This window comes from Triticum aestivum, chromosome 1D (assembly GCF_018294505.1).
Source record: "Triticum aestivum cultivar Chinese Spring chromosome 1D, IWGSC CS RefSeq v2.1, whole genome shotgun sequence".
Lineage (NCBI taxonomy): Eukaryota > Viridiplantae > Streptophyta > Magnoliopsida > Poales > Poaceae > Triticum > Triticum aestivum.
The window spans coordinates 488,041,569-488,068,631 of record NC_057796.1 but is presented as its reverse complement, the minus strand read 5'-3'; the positions used below and the strand labels follow the sequence as shown (position 1 = coordinate 488,068,631).

Sequence of the window (27,063 nt, the reverse complement as noted above, 5' to 3'; positions counted from 1 at the left end):
AGTCTCGTGCTTCAAAGTGAAAGGTTACCACACCTAAGGGAAAGTTTCACATTTTTCTCGTGTATTTGTATATGATATTGTTTGGAAAGAAATCTTTTGTATTTTAGGTCAAGTATTGTAAAATATATTGTCATATTTCGAGAGTATATATATGCAGCAAGTCTTAGTTCTTATAAAAACATTGCTAAACAAACCATGGTATCATATGAAATATAACAAGTTTACTGAGGTGTCCATAACAATATTAGAATGCATAATGGTGAAACCGCTTTTGCAAACACCAACTTAGTAGTACTAGTAAGCATGTACGTGCAACGCACGTACAAACGCATAAAGATATTCTCCATTAATCCTAGTTAAGAGGCAATTATTTAAATAAAATAAACTGTATAATAACATAGCAATATACTCGTATGATAGCTGGCTATATTTGAAATACTCGCCGCCATATGGTAGAGTTGTTTTGCTCGTATTGTGGCATATAGGAAAAATTTATTTTATGACATAAAACGATGAATGTCCATGTCTGGTACTCACAAATTGATGCTCCCGGTCAATATTTATGTGTGATTCCCTCTGACATGTAAATGTTTAGTGTATTCTACACACCAACATGGCAAATGCAATACCCAACTACCAAAAACAGGATACAAAACAAGGACACTATGACAAGTGTTCCAGAACTTTGAATTTCGGCACTTGTTCTCTTCTAATACTGAAAGAACAATACATGATATTCAATAAAGCTCTCCATCTATATTTCATAGCATTCACGACTCCCCAAATAATATGAAATTGTCATTAGCCACAAATTAAAAAGTGTACACTAAATAACCTAATATTGGTACAACCCTAGTGGGCTACCATAATTTTTAGACTAATGAAATAGCAGATGTGTTAAGCAGCTCCAGATAAGGACATCCCTTTCCTAGAAACACCAGTCATTTCAACCTTTGTTTATTAGTCTGATGAAATAGCAGATGTTAAGCAGTTCTACATAAGGACCTCCCTTCCAGCTTATCCAAAAATGATATTCTGATCTTATCTGAAACAGCAAAAAAAATATTATACAGTTAAACTTAACCAAAAAAATCAATTCAAGGATATAAGCTTGAGACAGGCAGAAGTAGCAGCCATGACTGGAAGGATGACATGTCAAATTACAATGTAGATCGAGCATAAATACAACATGTAAAAATATTCTGATATGCGGAGTGATCCCAAGAGAAACAATGGCAAAGCCAAGCACTTAACCGGCAGACAGTTGTATAAGAAAATAGGATCCCATATCAAGCAACAGGAAAAAAAACATTTCTTGGCAATATAGATTCTAGAACGACGCAGAGGACAGAGGAGCAATCTTCCAGTATCTAGAAATTAAGTTAAGAATATGAATTGAACAAGAGTAAAAAAATTAGCCATGACCGTTGGTGAGATCTGCAGTCATTACAAACTTCACACATTTCATGATGGCACAAACTACAATAGCATTCCGCCAGTCATTACAAACTTCACACATTTCATGATGGCACAAACTACAATAGCATTCCGACGGAACAGTTTGTAGGCACTGGAGCGTGCTGCCAAAATTTCATACGCTAGAACAAAGCTAGCTAGTTTGTAAAAGAAATGGTTCGGTGCAAAGGTCATATTATCCATGGGAGTAACTACAGCAACCTATCAGTTCATGGAGTAACCTCAATAATATAACATCCACTGCAGAGTGGCTGGGTAGGGAGCGAGAGGCAAACCTGAAAGATTGTTGTCGGCTCACAGGGATGGCTTTGCAAGGTTGTGGTTGTCGAACCACCATGCCTGTTGGCTGCTGAAGCTCCTTAGAGCAACTCTAACAGACCCCGCAAAACGCCCGACCCGTAAAAATTCCGGCGAGTATGCGGGCTCGGGCCAATTTTGCGGCCAGAACAGACCCCGCATCACTAGTAGAAAAAGGGTCATCTGTTCCGGTTGGTAAGGGCCTTTTGTCCCGGTTTTTGAACCGGAACTAAAGGGTCATAACTAATGCCCTAGCCCTTTAGTCCCGGTTCTTACACGAACCGGGACAGATGGGCCTCCACGTGGCCGGTGCGGCAAGCCCAGGCAGGAGGGCCTTTGGTCCCGGTTGGTGGCACTAACCGGGTCCAATAGACATCCACGCGTCAGCATTTCAGGGGCTGGGCTTTTTGTTTTTTTTTCTGAAGGGGGGGGGGGGGGTTTGGGGGTTTTGGGGGGTTAATTTAGGTGTTTCATATATTGTGTTAGCTAGCTAATTAATAGAGAGAAGTGTCCTCTCTTATCTCCGTGCTTGGTCGACGCTACGTACTATATACGTATAGAGAGGACTAGACATGCTAGCTAGTAAGCAAATGAAGGAAACAGAAGATCGTCATGAACATATGCATACAGAGAGAAGTGATATCGACCACCTCTCCTTCTCCGAGAGATTGGTCGAACAACAAGTTCTCGTATATCTATCCGACACTACCGGCTACATATATACAATAATTATCTCTCACAATAAAATCTCCTAATTATATATGAACACAGGGTCCACATAGTATTCTCCGCTTTCAGCGATCACGTGGTCAAGGAAGAATGCCGCCAATTCCTCTTGAATTGCTCGCATACGATCTGGTGCTAGGGGTTCATCCCGCATCCGAAAGATCTAATTTGAAGAAGGGGGTCAATACATACATATATATATATATATATATATATATATATATATATATATATATATATATATATATATGAATAAATGAAACTCAACACAAATGATGATAATAAAATAAAATTGTGAATATTATTGCTTACGCACTTCATATTGTTCGTCAGAGTAGCCCCGCTCACAGGTCGTGTGGCGGATGGACTCGCAAACGTAGTATCCACAGTAATTATTTCCGGGTTCCTGCCACAACCACTTTACAAGAAATAGAGGTCAATCAAACTGATAAGCAAGCATGCTGAATGGTATTGATGAAACTAGCGCTTGAATCACTAGGAGATGCGCGGAACATGCTACTATAGTACTTACTTTCGGGTGTCTAAATTGCAGGTTCTTCGGCAGTCCCGGAGCTTTTTTGGTGAATTTTCTCCAAACCCTGCCAGACAAAGAAAACAATTACTTGATATCAGGAAATGAACAAAGTTGCTGATATGGTGGATAATGATCGATTTAACTTACTTCTCGAGCATTTGAGTCATGTCCGCATAGTCCTGGGGATATTTTCTTCTCGAGTCTAAGACGGTTACTAGTCCCTGCTCAAGCTTAATCTCTAGGAGAATATAATGGAAGCTACGCACGCATGCATAAGTCATCAATTACATTACTATAACCTGGACTAATAAGGGAAATCGAATATGCACAAGACAGTAACACTCACTTGAAGTTGTAAGGAAAGAGTATTATATCTTTGTTTTCATTTATTACCAATGATCGTAGCAAGTTGGCCTCGGTATTTTCGGCATGATATTTAACATCAGTTGCATCTATGAGATTTGTGTTAATGAATCCAATATCACCGATTTGTCTTTTCTTCAATTCGGCGATCTTCAATCTGCATAATATAGTGAGGATAATTATAAATACATGCAATGAAAGAGCTGACCTATATAGAGAGACTTAATGACAGAAGTAGTACTACTTACAGACAGTAGCAAGTGACCGTTGATTTATCGAGGGCCTTTTGATTGAAAAACTGGAAGAACTCCTCAAATGGAACATTCAACAGTTCAATTCCAACGAGGTCATGTTCCTCTTTAACTCTCAGCGTCAAAGTATTCCCCCCCCCCCCCAGACTCTCTGTAGGTTTTCATGTACCAATCATGTAATCTTCACATCATCGTTGTTAGAGATCTTTCATCTTTGACGAGAGGCTTTCCGTAATGGTATTTGTGTTCGTCCACCTCCAAAAAATCATAATGTACATCGTCGGGCAGGTAATCTCCAAGATTGCTATAACCGGGCACCATCCTCGGATCATTAGCGACGATGTCGCTAGACACCTTGAGCGGGGGGCACGATTGGTTCGCTTGTTCGCCGAGCTGGGCAATTTTTTTCCCAGCTCATCGTTCTTTTAATCTTTGATCACGGACAGTACTTCCCGACCGCTCCGCTTCGACAAATGTCTTTGCAATAATGCGCTCATAGTTGCCTTTCGGCGGAGACTTTGGTGGTTTTGTCAGGGCAGCCAGAGTGCGCTTCGCTTTCACCGGATCTACCTTCTCCTCCGGAGGTGGATGTTTCTTTGCTTTCACCCCTTCAAAGAAGTTTGTCACTTCGGCTCGCACGATCTTCGTGGTTTCCTCCTCGGTCCTCTCGTATGGTAACTTCTCCGGAGTCTTCAGAGAAGGACCGAATCTGTATTGCCTCCCGCCTCTGGCTGTACTCCTAGACGCCGGCAGAGAAGACGGAGCGGCTGCGGCTGTCTTCTTTCCTTGCTTACGAGGCGGAGGAGAAGGACTACGACGCGCCGGAGGAGCCGGAGTGGCGGCGGGTCTCTTCCGCCCTTGCTGACGAGGCGGAGAAGGAGGAGGTTGGCTGCTCGGGCGCGCCGGCGCAGGCGGAGAAGGAGGCGGAGTGCCGCCACGCGCTGGAGAAGGAGGCTGAGTGGCCTGATCACTCGCCGAAGGAGGAGGCGGAGGAGGAGGCGGAGTGCCGCCACGCGCCGGAGAAGGAGGCTGAGTGACCTGATCACTCGCCGGAGGAGGAGGCGGAGGAGGAGGCGGAGTGCCGCCACGCTCCGGAGAAGGAGGCTGAGTGCCTTGATCACTCGCCGGAGGAGGAGGCGGAGTGCCCTTACTCGCCGGAGGCGTCCAGTTCGGAAGGTTGATGAGCTCCTTCCGCCATAGGCATGGAGTCTTCAGAGCAGAACCCAGCCGAGTCTCCCCTTCACCGGTAGGGTGGTCAAGCCCGAGGTCCTCAAATCCCTCCGTTATTTCGTCCACCGTCACCCTTGCATATCTTTCTGGAATCGGACGACAGTGAAAAGTTGCGTCGTGTTCAGGAGGTCGAACAGAGCCGACAGCTGCCTTGACTTTGAAGTTCTGCCATTGCGTCATAAGGTGGCAATGTTGAGACTCCGTGATAGCATCCACGGGGTAGCTAGCAGGAGCCGTCAAGACATGCTCCGGCTGAAGCAGCTCGGTGGAAGCCACGCTGCTTCTCCGCTGAGATGGCGGGGTAGCTTCGGGGGTAGTTCCGGCAGGTCGATTGCTGCGAGCTACGTCTCGTTCCTCTAGCGCTTGAATCCTTTCGTGCAGCTTCTGAATTTGGGTCTGCTCCACTTTTTTCCTCCTCTCCTGGCTTTTGTAACCGCCTGCATCCGGAAAACCAGCCTTCCACGGAACGGAGCCTGGCGTGCCTCGTGTCCGTCCAGGATGCTCAGGATTCCCGAGGGCCATTGTGAGCTCGTCGTTCTCTCTGTCTGGAACGAACGCCCCTTGCTGCGCTGCATCGATATAGTGCTGAAGCCTCTTGACTGGTATTCTCAAAAGCTCGTCTGTCCAAGCGCACTTCCCTGATACAGGGTCCAAGGTTCCGCCAGCCCCGAAGAACCAAGTCCGGCAACGGTCTGGCCAGTTCATTGTCTCTGGTTCGTTCCCTTTATCAAGCAGATCATTCCCAGCCTTGGCCCACTTAGGCCGGGCTTTGAGGTAGCCACCTGACCCCGTGTGATGGTGAAGCTTCTTCTTCGTAGCATTTTTCTTGTTTGTCGCTGACAACTTGTTACTCTTTTCCGATGTCTTGTGGGCCACAAATGTGGGCCAGTGATCTCTGATCTTCTCATATTTGCTGATGAATTCTGGTGTCTCTTCTTTGTCGACAAACGTTTTCAGCTCATTCTTCCACCTCCTGAATAGGTCTGCCATCTTCTTAAGAGCATGAGACTTGATTAATTGCTCTTTAACTGGCTTCTCCGGATCCTCCTCTGGCGGTAGGGTGAAATTTGCCTTCAGCTCAGTCCAAAGATCATCTTTTGGCATATCATTGACATAAGACACCTCAGGGTCTTCCTTCTTAGGCTTATACCATTGGTGGATGCTGATCGGGATCTTGTCCCTAACAAGAACCCCGCACTGAGCTGCAAATGCTTCCTTTGTCCGGATGGGTTCAATCGGTTGGCCGTCGCGCGCGATTGCTGTGATCTCAAACCTTTCATCCGAGCGCAACTTTCTCTTCGGGCCTCGTCTCTTTACCGAAGTTGTGCTCGATCCGAAGGGCTATAAAAAAGAAGAAAGACGAGAGTTAATTAATATGTGTACATACCAAAACAATGAATGCATCAATTAGCTAGTCAGCACAGGCTTAACTAATATATTTACCTGGCCGGACTCTGTTCGGTCACCGGAGCTGTCACCACGGGCTCCTTCTTGCACCAGCATTGGGTCACCGGAGCCATCATAATCATGTCTTTCCTCCTCCACTCTTCGATCACCGTAGCCTGCTTCTTCACCCTGTTCTTCCAGACCATCATTGTCGTTAAGATACGACAAGACATCACCTTCGGCTAAGATTATGTCCCCCAACACCTCTTCTGCTTCCTCGTCTAGTCCGTGCTCCATTGTTTCTGCAAATATTACAACATGGCAATTATTACACAAACATGACAGCAGGTGGATATATTAGTGCAAACGTAGACCTAGCTTATTCCGGGTTTGGGGTGGCCTCGGCAACGCCTCAAGGGTAGGGGCGCGGCGGGAGGGGGTAGGAGACCGACATCATTTTTTTCTAGGGTTTGGGTGTCCTCGAGAGTTTTGGTCGAGCGAGAGGGCCGGGGGGTGCTCCCGTGGTATAAGTTATCACGGTCGAAGTTATCCGGGAGGGGGTTATATCGACAACAACGACATACATACATGGGAAAATAATGTTATCGGGGAGGGGGTAGGTCGAACCCCCCCTCGTGTTGAAGTTATTGGGACACGGGGTATATCGACAACGACATATCCGATAAAAAATAAGAAGACGAAGAAGAAATAAAAAGAGGAGAAGAAGATATTAATAGAGGACAAGATTGAAGAAAAAAAAGAAAAAAAAGAGGAGAAGAAGAGAAAATAGAATATTCTATTTTCTCTTCTTCTCCTCTATTCCTTTCTTCTTCTCCTCTTCTTTTTCTTCTTTTTTCTTCTTCTTATTTTCCTTTTTCCTCTCCTTCTTTTTCTTCTACTTCATTATCTTCCTAGCTAGATATATAATACTTTTCTAAAAATATAACTTTTGCATATATAAAACTTTTTATTCTTCTTCTTCTTCCCTCTTCCTTCTCTTCCTTCTTTTCCTAAATATATAAAACTTTTCTAAAAATGAAACTAACCTAAAATGTACCCAAATGTACTAAAAATCTAACTTTTATATGCACAGAGAACATACATACATATATACATTTTTATAAAAATGCAAAATACAAATCATCATATATATGAACAAAAAATCTGAAAAAAATATCATATATATGAAAAACCAGAGAGGAAGGCCGGCGGCCGGACCGAACGTGGCGGCGGCGTGTGGTCGGGGCAGGCCGGGGGCGTGGGGCGGCGTCGGGGCAGGGGCTCGGGCCGGGGCGGCGCGTCGGGGCAGGGGCGCGCGGGCCGGGGCGGCGCGTCGGGGCAGGGACACGGGCCGGGGCGGCGCGTCGGGGCAGGGCAACGGCGCGGGGCGACGGCGACGGGGAGTGGGCGGTGACGAGGAGCGGGCGGCGGGGCAGCGAGCACGGACAGCCTGCCGGCGTCGGCGAGCACGGGCAGCAAGGGCGCGGGGCGGCGACGGCGAGCACGGGCAGCCTGGCGGCGTCGATGAGTTCAGCGTCGTCGGGGGGCAAATGTTCGATGAAACTGAAAAATTTACAAGTCCTGCCTATATACGGAGAGCATTGGTACCGGTTCATGGCAGCAACCGAGACCAATGCCCCTTTTAGTCCCGGTTGGTGCCACCAACCGGGACCAAAGGTCTCTTTTCAGCAGCCCAAAGGGCGGGAAGCAGCGGCCTTTGGTCCCGGTTGGTGGCACCAACCGGGACTAAAGGGGGGCATTAGTACCTGTTAGTGCCACCAACCGGTACCAATGCACCCCTTTAGTCCCGGTTGGTGCCACCAACCGGGACCAAAGGCCTTGTGCTGCTGCGCCCGCGTCGAAAGTTTATTCCCACCTCGCTAGTTGAGAGGGGCGCGCAGTGGTTTATAAGCCCCACTGCCGCTCCCCTCTCGAGCTCCTCTCCATTGCAGGCTTACGTGCCTAATTGTCCCTGCTATGCCTGATGGGCCTATTGGGCCTTCTGCGGGCCTGAATCCTGGCCCATCGATGGGTTTCTAGTCGTATTCAGGCCGTGGTGGCCCAGTAGGTGGCATATTTTTTTTTATTTTTTGCCTATTTTTTGTTTTCTTTTTTGCTTTATTTATTTTGTTTTGTTTCTACTTACAACAAAAAACTTATTTATTTGATTTTATTTTGTTTCTAATTACTTATTTATTTTACTTTATGATAATTCTTTTTGCTATTAAAGTTTCTAACAAAAAAGTTCTTTATGAAAATTCTTTTTGCTTTCAATGATTTTGAACATAAAATACTTCGATAATTTTAGTTGCATCAATTTTATATAATTTTAGTTTCAATAATACTAGAGGTTGCTTATAATGTTTTGAACAGAAAATACTTTGATAATTTTAGTTTCATAAATTTTATTTATGTTATTAAAGTTTATTTTTTTTGTACTTATATATTTTATAAAAGTTTATATTATTTTGTTTCTAATTACTTATTTATTTTATTTGTTATTTTTCATGCACCATTTTTCATGCATTTACTGATTATTTTGAGCTATAAGACCCTAAAATTGAAAAGCATTTCAAATGAACTCTGAAAAGGTTGAAAGTTGGCATGGTATCATCATTTCATCCACATAGCATGTGCAAGAAAGTTGAGAGGGTTACGGCAAAAGCTGGATGCACTTCGTGTACAAAACGGACAATCTCTTTCGAAGTATCAGGATTTCATACGGAAACTCGTCTGTTACAAAGGGATTTTATTTTTTTAAACTAATTTGAACTCCTGACTTTTTGTGTGTTCAAAATGCACCATTCAAAGCCACATAATCAATTTTCAACCCTTTCTGACTTCATTTCTTATTTTTCATGCATTTATTGATTATTTTGAGCTATAAGACCCTCAAATTGAAAAGCATTTCAAATGAACTCTGAAAAGGTTGAAAGTTGGCATGGTATCATCATTTCATCCACATAGCATGTTCAAGAAAGTTGAGAGGGTTACGGCAAAAACTGGATGCACTTCGTGTACAAAACGGACACTGGTATCATACTCGTCTGTTACAAAGTTGGCATGGTATCATCATAATAGTTGCGGGAGAAAGTCTTCACTTTTTCTTCGCTTGTGTCATTTACTTATTGCGCCGTAACCATGGATAATCTTCATCGTTTATCAGGATGCTTGGGTCAGCCTTGACTTTGAAGGGAGGAATTTCATGAAACTTTTCATAATCTTCAGACATGTCTGTCTTGCCCTCCACTCCCACGATGTCCCTTTTTCCTGAAAGAACTATGTGGCGCTTTGGCTCATCGTATGATGTATTCGCTTCCTTACCTTTTCTTTTTCTCGGTTTGGTAGACATGTCCTTCACATAGATAACTTGTGCCACATCATTGGCTAGGACGAATGGTTCGTCAGTGTACCCAAGATTTTTCAGATCCACCGTTGTCATTCCGTACTGTGGGTCTACCTGTACCCCGCCTCCTGACAGATTGACCCATTTGCACTTAAACAAAGGGACCTTAAAATCATGTCCGTAGTCAAGTTCCCATATGTCCACTATGTAACCATAATATGTGTCCTTTCCCCTCTCAGTTGCTGCATCAAAGTGGACACCGCTGTTTTGGTTGGTGCTCTTTTGATCTTGGGCAATCGTGTAAAATGTATTCCCATTTATCTCGTATCCTTTGTAAGTCAATACAGTCAAAGATGGTCCCCTGGACAACGAGTACAGCTCATCACAAACAGTGTTGTCACCTCTGAGACGTGTTTCCAACCAACTGCTGAAAGTCCTGATGTGTTCACATGTAATCCAGTCGTCGCACTGCTCCGGGTGTTTGGAGCGCAGACTGTTCTTGTGTTCATCGACATACGGGGTCACCAAGGTAGAGTTCTGTAGAACTGTGTAGTGTGCTTGAGACCAAGAATGCCCGTCCCTGCATATTATTGAGTCCGCTCCTAGCGTGCCTTTTCCAGTCAGTCTCCCCTCATACCGCGATTTAGGGAGACCTATTTTCTTAAGGCCAGGAACGAAGTCAACACAAAACCCAATGACATCCTCTGTTTGATGGCCCATGGAGATGCTTCCTTCTGGCCTAGCGCGGTTACAGACATATTTCTTTAGGACTCCCATGAACCTCTCAAATGGGAGCATATTGTGTAGAAATACGGGCCCCAGAATGACAATCTCGTCGACTAGATGAACTAGGACGTGCATCATGATATTGAAGAAGGATGGTGCGAACACCAGCTCGAAACTGACAAGACATTGCGCCACATCACTCCTTAGCCTTGGTATGATTTCTGGATCGATCACCTTCTGAGGGATTGCATTGAGGAATGCACATAGCTTCACAATGGCTAATCGGACGTTTTCCGGTAGAAGCCCCCTCAATGCAACCGGAAGCAGTTGCGTCATAATCACGTGGCAGTCATGAGACTTTAGGTTCTGGAACTTTTTCTCTGGCATATTTATTATTCCCTTTATATTCGACGAGAAGCCAGTCGGGACCTTCATACTGAGCAGGCATTCAAAGAAGATTTATTTCTCTTCTTTCATAAGAGCGTAGCTGGCAGGACCTTCATACTGCTTCGGAGGCATGCCGTCTTTTTCGTGCAAACATTGCAGGTCCTCCCGTGCCTCAGGTGTATCTTTTGTCTTCCCATACATGCCCAAGAAGCCTAGCAGGTTCACGCAAAGGTTCTTCGTCACGTGCATCACGTCGATTGAAGAGCGGACCTCTAGGTCTTTCCAGTAGGGTAGGTCCCAAAATATAGATTTCTTCTTCCACATGGGTGTGTGTCCCTCAGCGTCATTCGGAACAGCTAGTCCGCCGGGACCCTTTCCAAAGATTATGTTTAAATCATTGACCATAGCAAGTATGTGATCACCGGTACGCATGGTGGGCTTCTTCCGGTGATCTGCCTCGCCTTTGAAATGCTTGCCTTTCTTTCGACATTGATGGTTGGTCGGAAGAAATCGACGATGGCCCAGGTACACATTCTTCCTGCATTTGTCCAGGTATATACTTTCAGTGTCATCTAAACAGTGCGTGCATGCGTGGTATCCCTTGTTTGTCTGTCCTGAAAGGTTACTGAGAGCGGGCCAATTGTTGATGGTTACAAACAGCAACGCGTGCAGGTTAAATTCCTCCTGTTTGTGCTCATCCCACCTACGTACACCGTTTCCATTCCACAGCTGTAAAAGTTCTTCAACTAATGGCCTTAGGTACACATCAATGTCGTTGCCGGGTTGCTTAGGGCCTTGGATGAGAACTGGCATCATAATGAACTTCCGCTTCATGCACATCCAAGGAGGAAGGTTATACATACATAGAGTCACGGGCCAGGTGCTGTGATTGCTGCTCTGCTCCCCGAAAAGATTAATGCCATCCACGCTTGAACCAAACCATACGTTCCTTGGATCAGCTGCAAACTCAGCCCAGTACTTTCTCTCGATTTTTCTCCACTGCGACCCGTCAGCGGGTGCTCTCAACTTCCCGTCTTTCTTACGGTCCTCACTGTGCCATCACATCAACTTGGCATGCTCTTCGTTTCTGAACAGACGTTTCAACCGTGGTATTATAGGAGCATACCACATCACCTTCGCAGGAACCCTCTTCCTGGGGGGCTCGCTGTCAACATCACCAGGGTCATCTCGTCTGATCTTATACCGCAATGCACCGCATACCGGGCATGCGTTCAGATCCTTGTATGCACCGCGGTAGAGGATGCAGTCATTAGGGCATGCATGTATCTTCTGCACCTCCAATCCTAGAGGGCATACGACCTTCTTTGCTGCGTATGTACTGTCGGGCAATTCGTTATCCTTTGGAAGCTTCTTCTTCAATATTTTCAATAGCTTCTCAAATCCTTTGTCAGGCACAGCATTCTCTGCCTTCCACTGCAGCAATTCCAGTACGGTACCGAGCTTTGTGTTGCCATCTTCGCAATTGGGGTACAACCCTTTTTTGTGATCCTCTAACATGCGATCGAACTTCAGCTTCTCCTTTTGACTTTCGCATTGCGTCCTTGCATCGACAATGACCCGGCGGAGATCATCATCATCGGGCACTGGTTCCTCTTGATCTTCAGCAGCTTCCCCCGTTGCAGCATCATTGGGCACATCGTCTGGTTCCTCTTGATCTTCAGCAGCTTCCCCCATTGCAGCATCACCATATTCAGGGGGCACATAGTTGTCATTGTCCTCTTCTTCTTCGCCGTCTTCCATGATAACCCCTATTTCTCCGTGCCTCGTCCAAACATTATAGTGTGGCATGAAACCCTTGTAAAGCAGGTGGGTGTGAAGGATTTTCCGGTCAGAGTAAGACTTAGTATTCCCACATTTAGGGCATGGACAACACATAAAACCATTCTGCTTGTTTGCCTCAGCCACTTCGAGAAAATCATGCATGCCCTTAATGTACTCGGAGGTGTGTCTGTCACCGTACATCCATTGCCGGTTCATCTGCGTGCATTATATATAATTAAGTGTGTCAAAAACCATTACAGAACATCATGAATAGATAATTAAGTGACCAAATTAATAGAAGTTCATCATCACATTAAAACCAAAGTACATACATAGTACTCATCTAACAACATATAGCTCTCTAGAGCATCTAATTAATTAAACCATACATTGAAACTATGTAAAACATTTCAATGCGAAAACAAATGCGATCATAATCGCAACCAAGGTAACAATTGATCCAACGGCATAATGATACCAAGCCTCGGTATGAATGGCATATTTTCTAATCTTTCTAATCTTCAAACGCATTGCATCCATCTTGATCTTGTGATCATCGACGACATCCGCAACATGCAACTCCAATATCATCTTCTCCTCCTCAATTTTTTTTATTTTTTCCTTCAAGAAATTGTTTTCTTCTTCAACTAAATTTAACCTCTCGACAATAGGGTCGGTTGGAATTTCCAATTCACATACCTCCTAAATAAATAAAATCTATGTCACGTTGGTCGGCATAATTTTCATAAACAATAAATGAACCAATAGTTATAAAGATAATATATACCACATCCGAATCATAGACAAGACGAGGGCCGACGGGGGCGGATACCAAAACCATCGCACTATATGATAACAAGCAATAAAATAGTAAGAAAATTAGACAAGTATCTATCTAAAGTAAGAATTTTTTCTTTCAGAAAGAAGATAAGAACAAGAGGCTCACCACGGTGGTGCCGGCGACGAGATCGGCGCGGGCGATCGACGGCGGTGAAGACGGGAATGGGACGTGACGGGCCGCTAAACGTAGACAAATCTCGAGGAAAATGGAGCTTTGAGGTCGAGCTTCGAGAGGAGAAAGCGTAACTAGTGTGGCTCGGGCATTTCATCGAACACCTCATGTGCATAGGAGGTGAGCTAGAGCACCACAAAGCCCTCCCCTCGCCGACCAGAGAAAAACAGAGCACTGGAGTGTTCTGCTCGCGGGCAAGGGGTATATATAGGCACCTCATTGGTCCCGGTTCGTGGCATGAACCGGGACTAAAGGGTAGCCTGTGGTCCCGGTTCAAGCCACCAACCGGGAACAATGGTGGTAGGCCAGGAGCGAGGCCCATTGGTCCCGGTTCGTCCCACCAACCGGGACCAAAGGGGCCAGACGAACCGGGACCAATGCCCCCACGAGGCCCAGCAGGCCCCTGGCCTCACGAACCGGGACCAGTGCCCCCATTGGTCCCGGTCTGGACTGAACCGGGACTAATGGGCACCCGGCCTGAACCAAAGCCCTCTTTTGTACTAGTGCATACTCGCCCGGCCCGCAAAAACTTTTGCCGCAGCCCGCAAACTGCCCCCCCGAGCTTTATAAGTGCGGTTCCGCGACCCTTTTGCGGGTCCAAACCCTATCCCCCCGCCGCAGCGAGCCACCCGATTCCCGTTTCTCCTCTCCTAATTTCTCGCCGCCGGCGACCCTCCGCCCCGCCTCCAGCCGCCATGTGTGCGCGAATGTGGAGCTCCGGACGCGGCTACGGCAGCAGATCCGGCCGGGAGAGGGACCCGGAGCGCGAGCGGCGCGTCCGGTCCGACGGCGCGCGGAAGCGCGGCGCGCGGAAGTGGACCAACCGCGGGCTTTCGCCGCCGGCGCGCGTCGTTCTCCTCCGCGCGTTCTTCGTACGCCGGTTGCTCCTCCTCCTCCGCCGCGGGCTTCCTCCCCGTGAAGAGGGAGTGGCCGGACGAGGAGGAGGAACCGGAGCCGCCGGCGCCGTTCGCCTTCGTCCCGGTGAAGGAGGAGCCCGAGGAGCCCGAGGAGCCCGCTCCGCCCGGCCGCCGCGGAGTCATCGGGCCCGAGGACTACGTCGCGGAGTTCGACGCCGTCGCCGCCACCATCGCCGAGCGGAGCGTGCGCGAGGAGGAGGAGCGCCAACGCCACGCCGAGGAGCTCGAAGCCCTCGAGTGGCGGCAGGCGGTCGCCGACAACGTCGCCGCCAACAAGAAGGCGGACGAGTGGCGCCGTATCCGCAAGGAGCAGACGGAGAAGTACGTCGATCTCTGCAGCTCCGGCGCCTCTCCGGCGTCGTCCAGTTGTCGCGACCTCGCCGCCGTCAGATCCGACCCCCTAGTACTAGTTTAACGTACTATGTAGTATAACTATGCTTCTAGTTGTGATGAACTATGTAGTATGCCATGAACAATGTAGTATGTGATGAACTCTGTTCGTGCAATTTCTCCCGCGAAACAATTTTTTCAAATTATGCAGGTTTAGATACGGGTTCTGCTCGGCCGCGTATGATTTTGACCCGCAAAGTCAATTTTCGTGAACCCGTAAACGCGTTTTGCGGGTCGTATTTTTGCAGGGTCTGCTAGAGTTGCTCTTATGCACCATCTCTTTGCCTTGCCTTCAACAATCATAAAAATAAGCACAAACTGACAACGGTATAATAAATGGATCAATAACAAACTAACTTGCGGTAGAGGTTCTACAAGCAGACAATACAATAAAACTATAGGAGAAGATTTGGAACTATAGAAGTACAGGGAGATTAAAAACGCAAGCCTGACGTGTTCTTCGCAGCAGAGAATTTTCATTATTGTTCCTAAAGCGTACTTACTATGACCCGAATTTCTTACAAAGTTTGACTTTGATCAAATCTTATATGCAGACTAAAAAGAAACGGAGGGAGTATATTGATTATGTCTGGACTAATAACGATCTTACATCAATCAGAAAACAATTTTAAAATAAATAAATGAGATCAATTTTAAAATAAAGAAATGAGATCAACCTGAGCAATTTACTTGTTACTCACAGCAGATACAAATTTCAAATTGACTTCATGAAATAACATCATTGGTACTCCCTGTGTAAACTAATATAAGAGCGTTTATATCACTATTTTAGCGATCTAAACGCTCTTATATTAGTTTACGGAGGGAGTACATCTATGCCTTATCGTGAGGGTTGTCACTAATGGTCGAATATATTACACTTCACCAAGAAACTTCAAAACACCAGAGCAAATATTTTTTATGATACCAACTTGAAGGATTCAATTTAAGAGGATGCGCATCCATGCTTAATTCATGGATTCAACAATACAAATATGAGTATGCAATTTACGGATGAAACCATGAAGCATATGATAACACATCGTAAAGAAACAATCAATTGTACTTCTCAATTACTCAAGTGTCTCAATGGTAACTATGCGTGAATCAGACACGACAAGTCTCCAACCTGTCTTCAGGGATAGCTTGCACCCAAAAGAACATTTTATTAAAAACAACATCAGTGAATATGATATTGCAATTGTTGCCCCCCAAAATAAAGTCACTAAATTGTACAACCTCCGTGACTAAATATAAGACGTTCTTGGAACTGCAAAAAAAAAAAAAAACGTCTTATATTTACTTATGATGTTATATATGTCACCAATTGTCTAAGCTTCCTACGGCATTAACTTCTGAGCAATTGACTTCGAAGCGCCTAGCTGAGCTTTGACACTCCCTCATCCAAGGACCTCTTTGAACTAATTGGACTGACAAGGACCTTCTCAGTTAAAACATGGTGCATCTAATTGCGTAGTAAACTGCAGTGCAAAGTAAAAATTCAATTACTTTGCAATAATATCGGAATAACTCTGTCCATAATGATTTCAGTTGAAAAACGTGAATGTTTCCGAGCTAACCTGTTTATTCTAACCAATCTGAGTTGTTTTAATACCAGAATAATATATGTATTTTATAGAAAAATACAAAACAGATGCACATCCATACATTATCTGCCCTGAATGATGCTTAATTCCACAAAAGTATTCTCTTCACCATTAGCATTAGAAAGAGGATAAAAATCTTACATGTAAAACATCATAGTATGACAGAATAGACATCAATGTGTTATTCAAACTTACTGAACATGACACAAAATAACTTGTATGAAGGTCCATGGTATTCATTATGTGATCTATCAAGAATAATATGGCCGAAAAAATGGTGGACCAAATGTTAATGGAATACCTTATGTGGACTTCTGAACTGCAATATGATAGAGGCAACGAAAAAGTACAGTAGATAAGAATACTCCAGTTTCCATGGCACCAATATGGTCAAAATAATAACCACGTATGCATTATGTCCAACCGCATACATTGATTCCCTGGTGTGCAATGTTAGTGACATAATTCTCGAAACTTACTGCATCCCTGCATTGATTTGCAACAGAACCACATGTTTCTTCTTTCTTCATGCAACATTAGTCTCTGCAAATCAAACATATCATCAGCTTACTAAGCATTTCCACAAGCCTTGCCAAGCACCAATCAAGAAATCATCAAACTTGACGGAACAATTTTATTATCTTCATAAACATCTATCAAGCAACACAAAATCCAATAAGCAAGCAGATTCCTCCGAGCAAGGAATATATGTTGACCTCAAAGATATTGTGTATATTTTCAGATTGAGTTTGCAGCAGGGCCATGGAGGAGAGGTATATGATAGCAGCCACCTCCTCGCGTGGGAGGACTGCGGCGGCGGCGGCGTTGGATCACACCTTGCCGGCGACGTCCAAGGGAGGTGGCAAATCCAAGCCGTGTAACGGCGTCCGTGGACCTGCGGCTTCTGTAGCATCGAGGTGGCGTCGGAGGACCATTAGTCCGTGGACCTGCGGCTTCTGCGTGCATCCTACCTGGGAGGTGGCGTCGGAGGGAGGTCCTAGATCCTTGATCCTTCTGCCAGTGACGCGAGGCGTCACGCCGTCCTGTCTTCTGCGCCGGGGGCGGAGGATGGAGGCGGGGAGCGGCGGAGGCGGCGAAAAAGGGGGGGCAGGGAGGCGGCAGAGGCAGCGGCGGAGGATGGGGCGTGGAGCGGCGGCAAGGATGGGCGGGGACGGGGCGGCGGCAGAGGAGGATGGGGACGTGGAGCGGCGGTTGAGGCGGACCGCGGCGGAGGCCCCGGCCGTGCTCTGTTCGTTGGGCGGAGGTGCGGGGCGTGCGAAACGTCATGTGCGGGACGTGCGAAATGTCATGTGCGGGACGTGCGTGCGTGTGCTGCCATGGGTTATTTTATTCGAACGGGTGGGCAGGACCAGTCGCTAATTGCGTGGCTTGTTGGGTTAACCGCTTGTTGGGTTAACCACGGAAGGATTATGGGCCGTCAGATATTATAGATGTACGCTTGGATCTGCCCCCTCTCTTTCTTTTATAGGGTAGTAGATAGGCAACATTACATGTTTTTTGGGGAATGATTCTTAGAAGCGTTGCACGCCAGACTTTGCAACAAAGCGGTCCTATTGCATCAACAAAAAAATAGCAACAATTGGCTTACAGTGTTGCTTTGCTCTACAACAACAAAACTAGCAACACTAGTGTCGATGTCTGGTTGGCAGCGCCACGCAGCACCTAGCGAGATGATGGCGACATCAAGGCAACCGAATAGCGACACCATAGTGGCGTCGTGGCCTACAACTTGCTCGATGATGACAACGGAGATGGCGTCTCCTCTCACTATAAAAAATACAAGAGAAGTGTCACAACATCGCATGCATGGCCTTGCAGCGTCGCGACTCCGGCTTATATAGTGTCGTTGGCCTGGCCTTAAAGCATCCTCATTCCAGCTTTTAGCCTAGGTCACCCTTCTTGATGCATCATGCGCCATGGCCGCATCGCCACTCCGGCTTACAACATCATCAGTCAGGCCTTGCAGTATCGTCGTTTCGACTTTGTTGCCCTGGTCACCCCGCCTAGCAACGTGTTGCGTCCTCACGTGTAACGGCGCCGGCCATCCACCACAATGCTTCAACTAAATTCACATATTCAGCTTGTATCACTCGAAGCTGCATTTTAAAATTTAAAAAAGCATGCTTTTTTTTAGACAAGGAGGAAGACCCCCGGCCTGTGCATCTGGAGGATGCATGCAGCGACTTTATTAATTATTTACACAAGACCTTACAAAGTCATACAACAGTAAGACTAAAGCCACCGTCTAGGCAACATCTGTCGCTACTCCTATCCAGTTGATGAAGGGATGCTGATAGTCTGGGCCTAATACCAAATAGACCTCGCAGCCAAACCTAAACATCTAAGACCTGAGGTCCCAACCAGGACGCCTGCCGGGTATGGGGCACCTCCCAGTCCGGCGCACTCCTCAACGAGGACGCCTGCCCGGTATGAGGCCGCCGGACCCACCTACCACCAATCCATCTTCAGAGCTGTACTGTTGCATCTACCGTGCCAGGTCTCTCTGCCATCGACGCCACCACAATGCCAGACAGCGTCGTCCTCCTGCGCGAGTCCATCTCCTCGCACATCGGACGCCGAATCTGCATTGCGCCACGCCGTCGAGATCCGTCGCCATCAATGTGTAGGATGAAGCACCGCTCCACCAAAGATGCCGTCCGCTGGTCCCGCGAGGCCGAGTGCACCTCCAAGAATGCCGCCCCCAAGGGGGTAACAACACATGATTGCCGCCAACATCCGATCAACAGATCTAGGGTTTCCTCCGGAGGTATTGAGTAGAGTTGGGAGCTTCACCTCGATGATGCCTTGATGAAGGAAACGATGATGAGGGCATCGTCATCACTGGCTCCAGCCATCGACCGAAGACCAGGTTTTCACCCGGATCTGTCCCAAGTAATCCACCCGACAACCTGTGCACCGTCTCGACCGCCTTCAAAGCCCCAGATCTAGCCGCCTAGATCCGGCGACCAACCGCAACAGCAGTGCCATCGTAGGAGCCCTGGCCCACCGGCCACTGCCTGAGTGTGCCACCACTGGAGCCTAGGAGGAGGGCTCCCACCCCGCCTCGCCAAGCTGCCGAGATGGATCCCGCGCCCTCGTCACCGTCTCTGATCCGAACCAATCCGTAGATCGCCGTAACAGATCCGCCTTGGACAAGGACGGCACCACGCCATGCCGCCGCGGGAAGCCCTAGCTTCACGAGCCGCCACCATTCAGGGCCGCCGCCTCGGGATCCAGACAGAACATCGCCGCTGCCACCGGCCATGTTCCGCCGTCGCCGATCGGCCAAGCCGTCGGCCACCGCGACCTCCGCCGCCATGACCATGCAAGCCCACCGAGCAGCCGGCGCCACCATATCTTCCACGAAGCCCGCAGCTTCGCCGCCTCCTCCCATGACCACACCGCCACCTTGCGTCGTCGCCGAACAAACGGCCGCGCCACCGCGGCTCAGATCGGGGAGGAGGGCCCCTGCGCCACGGGTGACCCACCTCGCCCAATGCAACGCGGGATGGAAGGGGGCCTCCGCCGCCGCCGTCAGCCGCCCAGGGCTTCGCCCGGCGACCTCCTCCAACGGCGGCGGAGGGGAGGGAGAGGTTGGTTGTGCCCGGCGGCGGTGGGGGTTAGGGTTCCGCCCGAGCCGCCCTAGCGAGGGGCGACACGAGGGACGCGGGGAGCAGTCAGGGCTGGGCTGTGCTGTAAAAAAGCATGCTTTACTCGGTAATTGCATAGCTGCTATGTTGGTAACTGCAGCATGTACAGTGTGATAACCGTAGCATACACAACTTGTGTACTTTGGACTTATAACTATAACAGTGTCGTCTGGTTAACTTCAGCATGAGCAGCCCGATAACTTCAGCATGAGAAGCCCAATAATTTTAACATGAGCAGCCTGGTTAGCATGATTAGCCTAGTAACTAAAACATGAGCAGCGTGATAACTTTAGCATGAGCAGCCTAGTAGCAAATATATAAGCAGCCTGATAAGTTTAGCATGAACAACCTCGTAACTTTTAGCATGAGCAGTGAGAACTATAGAATGAGCAACCCGCTCACTAAATAAATCATATGTTCATAAATGTAGCATGAGCACCTAGATAAGTACATAATAGTTATGCCGATAACTATAGCATGTGTGGCCCGGAACCTACATGATAACCATGTTGATAACTAACATGACCAGTGTGGTAAGAACAACATAGCAAAGTATAGTTCAAAAATTGGGATTGTCATCTTGATAGATTCACGTACATACATATAAACTTGAAAGATATTAGTCTCATTGGTCATGTGAAAAGAGGAGGTAAGCGAGGGACCATGTTATAATTTGCCTTACACACAAGGTTATTAGTCTAATTGGTTTAATGGATTCAACTTGGTGTCCTCGTGATGAGGTCAATGCTTCAATTCCTACGTCCATCACATTCTTTGCCTTTAAAATTGAGAAGAAAAAATTAGAAGTAAAACTGTGCGAACAAATAAAAATCTCCTAGCAGATAGAATAGGAGAGAATGAATCCGTTTGAAAAAACCTAGGTGTGGTAGATAGGCCATACATTGGTTGTTACTAGGGTGGATGGAAGACATGAGGCTGTGCTAGACCGGAAATGTGGAATGCATGTATGGAATCGATTCCTCTTCTCTTGTTAAAGACGGTTGCTCAAAGCAGAGCACCATGCGTCTGCCAGTAGTCACGCTATGTTTTGTTAGTGTAAATTGCTTCTTCTGCTATATATGAACCAAGTGAGGTAATTGTTCATTGTTCATTATTGAAGAGAGATGGGCCGGTCCACCACCGATCGCTTCGCCATGGCGCAGTACCTCCTAGTGGCTCTCATCGTCGTCGTCGTCGCGAGCAACAGCAAGCACGAGGCAGTCGCCGCCAATACGCTTTTCGTCGTCCAGCTGCAAGGACACGGCCCCGCTGGCCACAAGATCTCTGTGCCCTTGCGGAAACATGACTTCTTCCTCACCGGCTGCACCGACGGGAGCGGCCATTGTCAGGCCTTCCCAGGCCACGAGCACCTGTTTCCTGCGTCCACGACCCTCCCTTTCGCCAGAAGCTACCGCCAGCACATCGACGGCCTCCTGAACCTACCGTGCGTGCGGCTGAGTAGGGACGCCATGGTGCACGCGACCCCGGTTCTCCCAGCCTACGCCGAGCTGGCGGCCATGAAGGCGATGCTATGCGAGGCCCAGCTTCTCCAGTCCATCCGCGAGACGGTGACCGGCGGATGGATGAACGGGATCATCGTCGCACCCCAGCACCTGCATGCCCTACATCGAGCACTCCTACCGGTACGTGTGCCAGCGCCGGGTGCTCCATGATTGTTTTTGTTCCACGCCCATCAGCCCACACTTGACTTGATTTGCTTTCCAAAAAAACAAGCTACGGATAGGATGCGCATAGTCGTTCCTTTCTTCTTCTTCTTCTTCATCTCTTTCTTCTGCATGATCTTTAATTGTTAAATAAATCTTGCATGTGTCAATTTTTTGGTATTCCTTTTTTCCAGACTAAGCTCCTGGAGCAGATGGACCGTAGCACCAAGCTTATCTTTGAAGTCTATGTTCACGCAACCACCTCAAATGCTGGTAAGTCTGACGTTCTAGCTTTGAAGTCGATGTTCACGCATGATTCAAGCCAATCTTTGCAGTTAATTATCTCTAGTTTTCCGTATAAACTTAGTGAACAGTTTACTCTAAAAATTATTAGGCAAAATTTGAATATGGGAAACCACAAAGTTCCTTTATAGCTCAGGCTACATGGAACCTCTTATCCTCAACCCTCCAGCCTTGCTTTGAGATCCGTACTCTCCAACTAACTAAAAACAAGAAGATTTCTCTTTTTTGTTTCTCAAAAATGAAACAACATATGAACTTCAAACTTTGCAGATCGAACAAACATTAGAACATCAATGTGTGAAAAAACTTTCAGATTTTTGTTCTGAAACTAATCGACCAATGATAAAATATTGTGCTAAGAAATTATACATGATAACTTTATTTACCTTTGTTTTTTGTGATCTCTTGGGGATGAAGGTAAATCAGGTGATAAAGCAAGGCTTCTGCCGGTACAAAGGATGATCTACAGCTGCAAAGAGACCATCGATGACACACCAGTGCTCGTAGGGAAGCCCAGTACCTTAAGGTACTCATTGCCTTCTAATGCACTGTCTTGTTCTTCTCTGGAACTAGTTGTACACAATCTGTAGTTTTTCTTTTATTTATGCAGTTTTGGTAGAAAGCCTAAGTTCCTGCCTTTTATCTCTGAGTGTCCTTTCTGATCAAATGTACTGTAGAAGTAGGTGTTCATAACCTGTAGTTTTTTGTTGTTCTTCAATGATACACTTCTGGTACTTCTGAGGAAATTTATGTAGTTGTTCTGTGCATTGTTGTGATGCATCATGAGTGAAGTGTTGCTTGATTTCAGATCAATATCTTGCACTGCGTCTTAGATCTTTAGAATAACATTATGTTTCCTGATCAAATTATAGTGAGCATCAACGTATCGGCAAAGGAAAAGCCTCGCATTTGTCGTTGTCGCTTGTTCATGGCAGCAAGCAAGTCCTGACAACCACAAACATGTACGAGGATTCTATGTATGGCGTGATGACAGGATCGGATCAGATGATATGTCAAGCTGTGTTAACTGCCTTTGCAGGTAGAGTACACATTCTTTCAATTAGCTAATTTCATTACTCTGAGCTTGTAACTGTATATTCCTCAGTAGCTAGGACTAGGATCAGCTAGTACTGTACAAAATTGATGAAGTCTCATATGTTCACACATGATCCAAGCCAATTTTTTCCGGCACAGAGGCCATATAATTTCATTGCTAAGCTCCCTGGTCGCCTAGAATCCTGAATCATGTATATAGAAATGCTAGTGTCCAAGTAGACTTTGATGCATTTGCGGTGAGCCGGTGACGTGATAACATGGGTTATAAATGAACCTCTTATGTTGTACTTTGCTTGAGAGAGAGAGAGAGAGAGAGAGAGAGAGAGAGAGAGAGAGAGAGAGAGTAAACTCTTCATCGTGCCAAATTTGAAGTTATAATCATCATTTTTTACCTTCTGAAAGATCTTGATACTATTAGAGGTAAGGTTTCTCTCTATTGGGTGATCTTGACTTTTTTTCGTCAATAAAGGGATTTAAACATGCAAAGTGATGTTGGAAATTGAATTTTTGAAATTTATATGTGTAATTGACGCAGGACTTCAATATCATATATATTCGAAAAATTTCCTGATGTTTGTGCTTTGCTGATTTCCTTTTGATTAGCATGCCAATGGCATCTCTACACCATATTATAAATCTCATTTTAGTAACAATCGCTTTGGTTATGGATGATATACATGCCCGAGCACTGGTACATCAACAAATTTCAAGTAGTAATCCAAACAATCTGGTTTTTGCTTGTCAACCTCCTTTAGCGGTAGAATCAACTTTTACCCTAGTCTTGGAGGTATCAATATCAACCTATTGGAAGCAATAGTTAAAAAGTTGGGGTTTTTTTCACCAACTTCCTTCATTGTTAAAATAATCTGAAATAGTAAATAATATTCAAAGTTGTTTTCGTGATTATCTTCCACTAGTCATTATCACTCATAAATTCTGAAAATCTTAAATATGTAGATGCAGTCATCTCTAATTTTCCGTATAAACTTGTTGAGTGGTTTGCTTCTAAAAGAAGCCTGGATCATATTTTACTTTTCTGTATTAGGCAAAGTTTGAATATGGTAAACTAATCAACCAATAATATAAAAAATTGTGCTATGAAATTATCCATAATAACTTTATGCATCTGCTTTCCTCTTTTTGTGATCTCTCCGGTAAGAAGGTAAACCAGGTGATAAAGCAAGGCTTCTGCCGGTACAAAGGATGATCTGCAGCTGCAAAGAGACGACCAATGACACACTAGTGCTCACCGGGAAGCCCACTACCTTAAGGTACTCATTGCCTTCTAATTCACTTTCTTGTTCTTCTCTGGAAGTAGTTGTACACGACCTGTAGTTTTTGGTTCTTTATTTATGCAGTTCTGGTACAAAGCCTAAGGTCCTGCCATTTATATCTGAATGACCTTGCTGACCAAATGTACTATAGAAGTAGATGTTCATAACCTGTAGTTGTTCGTTCTTCCTCTCTTTATGCACTTCTTTTACTACTCAGGGAACTTATGTAGTTGCTCTGCGCATTATTGTGATGCATCATGACTGAAGTGTCGCTTGATTTCAGATCAATATCGCACTGCGTCTTAGATATGTAGAATAACATTATGTTCTCTGGTCCAATTATACTGATGAGCAGCCTATCTGCAAAGGAAAAGCCTCACGCTTGTCACTTGTTCATGGCAGCAAACTAGTCCTGACAACCACAAGCATGTACGAAGATATCCAGGTTGGTTCTGTTTATGGGGTGCTGAGAGGATCGGATCAGATGATATACGAAGCTGTGTTAACTGCCTTTGCAGGTAGTCATTCTTTCACTTAGCTAATACAATTACTCTGAGCTTGTAACTATATTGCCAATGCGCGCGCGCGCACACACACACACAGACACACACACACACACACTTGTTGCAGGAAATGAATCATTATCTCTAAAACTAGTACGTTTTTGTTTCTTTGCTGTATACTAGGAAATTTTAACTTGTGCTGTTCCTGCATTTTTTCTGTATCCTATGAATCATCCCCTATTTAGGAAAAGACTGATTCATTTGTGGTTGTTATATTGTGGTCTGCAGCTGCCATAATCGCGTGCTGCACCATCAAAAGCACGTCTGCGACCCGTAGATCTCTCGGCAAGAAAGCATGCATCATGCTTGCAGTCGCCCTTATTCTTGCCTCAATCACGCACGTAAGCTGCAACGATGACGATGACGAGGATCCTGATCCCCAGCCTGGAGCTGGAGACAATCCCCAGCCAATACAAGGACTAGTAAGTATCGCCTTGGACTTCACCATGAAGGATGAAGGTGCCTCTATACCCTTTCTCAAACAGTTTGAAGATGGGCTGGCAGCAAACACCTTACCTGATGAATGGGGGCACTATTTTACTCCCGAAGAAGCAGTAGACACACCGCTGCTTAGGTGGTTGGTTGTCCAGGTGCCAGGCAAAAAAGTAGTTGCTAACGTATTGTTCAGAGGGGATAATGGGAACAATGTGGGCTTCATTAATGGATATGGAACCTCCTGGTGCACGTCAGACGCCATAGAGAAGAATATTTTCCCATTCAAAGTCTGCAAGGACTTGGAGTTCAACGGTGATTACCGTGGTCTCACTAATATGCCTGAGGGGGATAGTAAAGTACTTTCAGAAGTATATATAGGCCAGGAAGCGGCATTGGAGGCAGCAGAGGTGCTCGCAGAGTATGGAGAGAGCATGTTTGATAAGGAATTGGCAAGGAAGTCCATGCTTCAACTCAGAATAATCATCTCCGAGTCCGCGAGACTGAAGCCTGTCGGGGACATAGTGAAACATAGGTGGTCAACCCTAACGAAGCTTAAACCGGAGGTTGTTCAACTATTTCCTTTATGGAACGACCTCTCGGTGGCACATTGTCTTGGGAATATATGGATCACCGAGGACCAGTATGGCGGTGGGAGACTCATAAATGCCGGGATAAGAACCATTGCAGATGTTAACAACACGCTGGATATCGTCAAATATATCCCTAAGTACTGTAAGGGCAAGAGGATCGAAAGGTAAGGCCAGTGGCCTGAGTTAGTTGGTTTTAGTTTTCTTTTGGTGATGAATGGATGTCTTAAGGACCCTACATTGAATTTGGTATTGTACTGAAGGAACCTTCATTTCGAGATTATAATTAGTTACAATTTGGCTTTATTGTGTTGAAGGATTCTCGCTCTGTTTCAATTTTCTCTGCATATCCTCTTCATCTGGGTGACTCTGTTTGGACTCCTCTAATCAAAAACCATACGCTAGTACGCAAATGTGTAACACTTTCAGTGCTCCTTCTAATAAAAAAACAACAACAAACATATTTGGCATCTTCGGCGCAATATAAATAGGGTCAAACCATCCAACCCGTAGAAGTGTTGTACCGCCACGTGATTGACACAAATATCTTTTGAGTAACTTTAATGTGAATAAACTTGTTTCAGTTAGTGCTACATCTACAAACACTGTGATTTGGGTCCAATGGAGAAAGAAAGAAAGAAAACAGGAAATTAATTGAGAAGAAGAATCACATTAGTTTCTTTGCAAGTACAAGGAAATCAGTTTAATTACACACTAGCCACCTAAGCTTTACTAGTTGGAATTTTTAATATGTTTAGTTTCTCATCCTCGTTGATCATCCAAATGTCGACTACCTGCAGTACCTTCTACCTCGACGTGCTCCCCGCAAAAAGACGTGATATTTTATTTTTCCTCCCTCTACAAGCTGAACGTATCCGATAAAAAAAATCTTTTGTTTGATGGTTGGAGGTGGAATTCTGGTTTCGCATCGTAGGAGTATTACAACTGGAGGTGGAGAGCTCAGCGCGGGCAGGGAATGTCACTAAAATGTGTGAGAAATAGGGTTGGAACGTTGTACTCTCTTCCTGGGCGACGGCTACGTGTTTATAGTGCAGGGGCGCAACTCCCTGATCGCGTAT

At 45.9% G+C, this 27,063-nt stretch overlaps 1 protein-coding gene across 1 annotated transcript; it reads left to right on the top strand.

Annotated features, from left to right (window-relative positions):
• Window positions 1–21,154: 21,154 nt before the first annotated feature.
• On the top strand, window positions 21,155–26,330 carry LOC123178368 (uncharacterized). The gene is made up of 7 exons (XM_044591446.1): window positions 21,155–21,745; window positions 21,961–22,039; window positions 22,487–22,595; window positions 22,942–23,108; window positions 24,288–24,396; window positions 24,802–24,917; window positions 25,191–26,330. The coding sequence occupies exons 1-7, from the start codon at window positions 21,227–21,229 to the stop codon at window positions 26,153–26,155; spliced, it is 2,064 nt and encodes a 687-aa protein (XP_044447381.1). The 5' UTR covers window positions 21,155–21,226; the 3' UTR covers window positions 26,156–26,330.
• Window positions 26,331–27,063: the final 733 nt, after the last annotated feature.

Bases quoted from the DNA above. Each gene is read 5' to 3' on its own strand.
- LOC123178368 (XM_044591446.1), top strand. From the start codon at position 21,227: ATGGGCCGGTCCACCACCGATCGCTTCGCCATGGCGCAGTACCTCCTA. The intron at 21,746-21,960 runs GTACGTGTGCCA...CCTTTTTTCCAG, and splicing joins TACATCGAGCACTCCTACCG to ACTAAGCTCCTGGAGCAGAT. The intron at 23,109-24,287 runs GTAGAGTACACA...TCCGGTAAGAAG, and splicing joins TGTGTTAACTGCCTTTGCAG to GTAAACCAGGTGATAAAGCA.